Source organism: Trypanosoma grayi, assembly GCF_000691245.1.
Source record: "Trypanosoma grayi strain ANR4 Tgr_1142_V1, whole genome shotgun sequence".
NCBI classification, from domain to species: domain Eukaryota; phylum Euglenozoa; class Kinetoplastea; order Trypanosomatida; family Trypanosomatidae; genus Trypanosoma; species Trypanosoma grayi.
This window is the reverse complement of record NW_008826761.1, coordinates 1-3,020: the sequence shown is the minus strand read 5'-3', so window position 1 is coordinate 3,020 and position 3,020 is coordinate 1. Positions and strand designations below refer to the sequence as shown.

The following is a 3,020-nucleotide window of genomic DNA, read 5'->3' as shown; positions in this document are numbered from 1 at the left end:
CGCAGCCCCAGCCTAAAATGCACCCAGATAAAGCGATACATGGCGAAAGGTTTTTTCTTTACAATTCTTCTGGTTGTTCTCCTGTTTTGGGTGCGCGATGCAGCACCCATTTGCCGGTTTATTCTCAACCACTGCAAAAGATAAGAGAGATTCACCTATAGGATGTTAGTCAAGAGTGTCCAAATAGTGATTGTTTTTTTCCCCCACAGGATTTGATAGTTTGCAACCCGCATCTTCTATTTCTTGTATTTTTCTTCGTTGAGGGACGCGGCCGCCATGCCACACACCTCAACAAAATATTCCCGAGCTTCTATTTTCAGATGACAAACGCCCAAAACATTTGGCAACGTATCCAATCAAACGTGTTATTATGTCAAAGGTTCATCTTTCCTGAAATGGGGCATGGGTAAAGTGTCTTCTCCCTGGGGCGTTGTGCCATTAAAAACTGTTTGTGGTATAGTTTCGTTGTGTTTTCGGTTGCTTTCGTCTCAAATTGACCACTTTTTCACCAATTCCACACCAACGAAATATACTGTTTTATTTTATCGTTGGTCGCTGCCCAATGGCAAAGGTGAGAGGATTTACGCACCTTCCCAACGTAGTCAGGACGTGTGGATCCAGATTGTGTTCGAAAGGTGCTCCTTCCCTATGATGTGGGGGATTTGTTTCACAGATAACACTGTCATGCCGCGTTGGCGGTGGATGTTTTTCATTACCCTTGTTGTGAGGGTGGTTAATTTTTTTTGGCTTTCCCCCCATCCCGTTGATAAACCCACGCGCCTTTTCTGCATTTTGTTCCCCTACTGCGACACTCCTTGCATCTGCGTGAAATTCGTTCTTGTAGAGTTTTTTGAAAGTTTTTGCGCCTCACTATTGGTGGCAGTGGTGCACGAATGTGGAACGCCATCCGTTTTTTTTTTTAATCAGCGTCGTTTTGTTGCAACGGCTTGCGATTATAAGTGCCAGTCTCAAAGCCACTTAGTCCTTTTCGAGGGGCGCTGTCTTTCTGATCTTGTCATGTTCCTTTTTTTATCGTATGCCGCTCTTAATTTGCGCGGCCCGCCGCTGCCTCGCCGAAAAGCGCACTAAAACATTTTTGCGGGCGCTTGCACTGGCATTAACACGGTAAGCAAAGCCATCGCATACTACGCGGAAATTCTTAGTAACAACTGAAAATTTGCTATATAAATAGGGGTTGGTTCCTGGCGGGCGCTGGGGCCGTTTAATGGTGAAAAATTGCGGAAATTTTGTATTATTTCCCTTTTTCTTCACCGGTGGGCTGAATTCAGATTCAATTCTCTGCCCTGTTAGCCACAGGCTGCTGCGGTAAAACTTGCGCATCATTTGAAGGAACTGGGATAATCGCAACACTGGTTACCACTTTCATTGTCTTTGAAAAATATTATTTTTCTGCTTTATTTCTCTGAAGAGAACAAGGCGCTTTCTGTGAACCTATGCGCCTCCGCTGTTTGGCGTGGGTAGAGATCTGCTGAACCCTTACTTTGTATGGGAATATCACCTCTCTCTCTCTCCCTTTACATGCTTGAGAAGGCTTCGCGCATTTCGAACAAAAATGAACGCGTGCGCCCCCGACGCCGGAGTCCTAAAATCAATAACTTCTGTGAGCTGTAATCGTGGTTTTAGGATGTTCTGGAAAGAATGTCTCTCCAAATTCTGTCTAGATAATTTCTCGGCAAAAGAAAAAGATTTTCCTCTCATTATCGATTTATTTAATCGGAAATTTTTGAGTAGAGTCTAGCAGATATTTTAACTTTATACAACCATATTTCGCAAGTTTTATAACCGCTGACCCCATATACACATTGGGCAATAACTCCTAATGTGTGATCTGGTTTCCGGTCTCGTAAAATATCAAAGGGATACAACAGTAACATTCACGCTCAATGATGAATAATATCGTCGCCATTATAAAGGGCTTACCATGTTCACCCGCACAGACCTTTTCATAAAGGATCCACTTCGCACAAGGTCTTTAACTGATTCTACTAGTGAGAATATCATGGCGAATTTTAGGATACCTTCTATCCTAAAGTTTAAGCAGAATTTTTTGGTATCATTCCCGAACACGACGCGACAGATGTGGTAGGAAAGGGGCGCTTTGGCGATCCAGTGGAAAACCTCAAACAAAGGCTATGCTATGGCACGAGCTAAACATGAAAATCGTTCTGCTATTCTCAATCACCACGCTTAGGCCGCCAAAATAAATTACCAGCCTGTGAAAACACAGTCGCTTTTCGGCAGGAGCAACCAAACAAAGCCAACGTTAAATGCCAAACAGACCACAACCGTGCGGTATCTGAAGCAGGCCAAAGCACGTAGGGATCTGGAGGGATAAGAGAAAAAAATAACGCTGAAAGGAGGAAATGAGGCGACTGGCTTCGCAGTCGCGGAGCACTCTTCTACCAGAAAAGGCTCATTCAAAAAATAGAAATGCCTAAAGTGATCCGCGCACACAACGGGACCGCATTTAAGACCCCAAACAAGTGGGAGGAGCATTTAACTGAGGTTTATCTCGACCACCTTCCTGCGCGAAGGCTTTGGCCGCTTTGTTGGGCGGCCGCTGGTTCCACGGAAGAGGGGGGGCACATCCTATCAGTGGCTACGCTTCGGGTGGCGGGGAAGATAACACTCAGCCGTTTTAAAACTTAAACGTTGCAGCACGCCTTCCGCGGTTATAGAACAGAGAGTTGCCAGCGATAACTATGAATTTGCGTGCGGATTGCGGCTTTTAAAATTAAAAAAAAAACCTTGGTGATGCCGGCCACCTTATCGTGGCACCAAAGCCCAGCACCCCGCATTGCCGGGGGAAGCCAAGCGACAGCAACGTTCGCCACTTGGAGAACTTTGCGGCGCCCGACTTACGGCATCACACAGTACCAGGACCCACCGCGTCTTGCTGGGACACAGAATTATCCTTGTCGGTCTTGGGGCGCGTATTACCGCGCCATCGGCAGTATCATCCGCACCAAGCTGCTGCTTAGTGGAAATGTGGAAGAGAA

At 45.9% G+C, this 3,020-nt stretch overlaps 1 protein-coding gene across 1 annotated transcript; it reads right to left on the bottom strand.

The window, feature by feature from the left end:
* Positions 1-1,029: 1,029 nt before the first annotated feature.
* Positions 1,030-1,344, bottom strand: DQ04_11421000 (hypothetical protein; the record flags this gene model as incomplete). The annotated part of the gene is made up of 1 exon (XM_009316520.1): positions 1,030-1,344. One exon carries the CDS (start codon positions 1,342-1,344, stop codon positions 1,030-1,032), a length of 315 nt encoding a protein of 104 aa, XP_009314795.1.
* Positions 1,345-3,020: the final 1,676 nt, after the last annotated feature.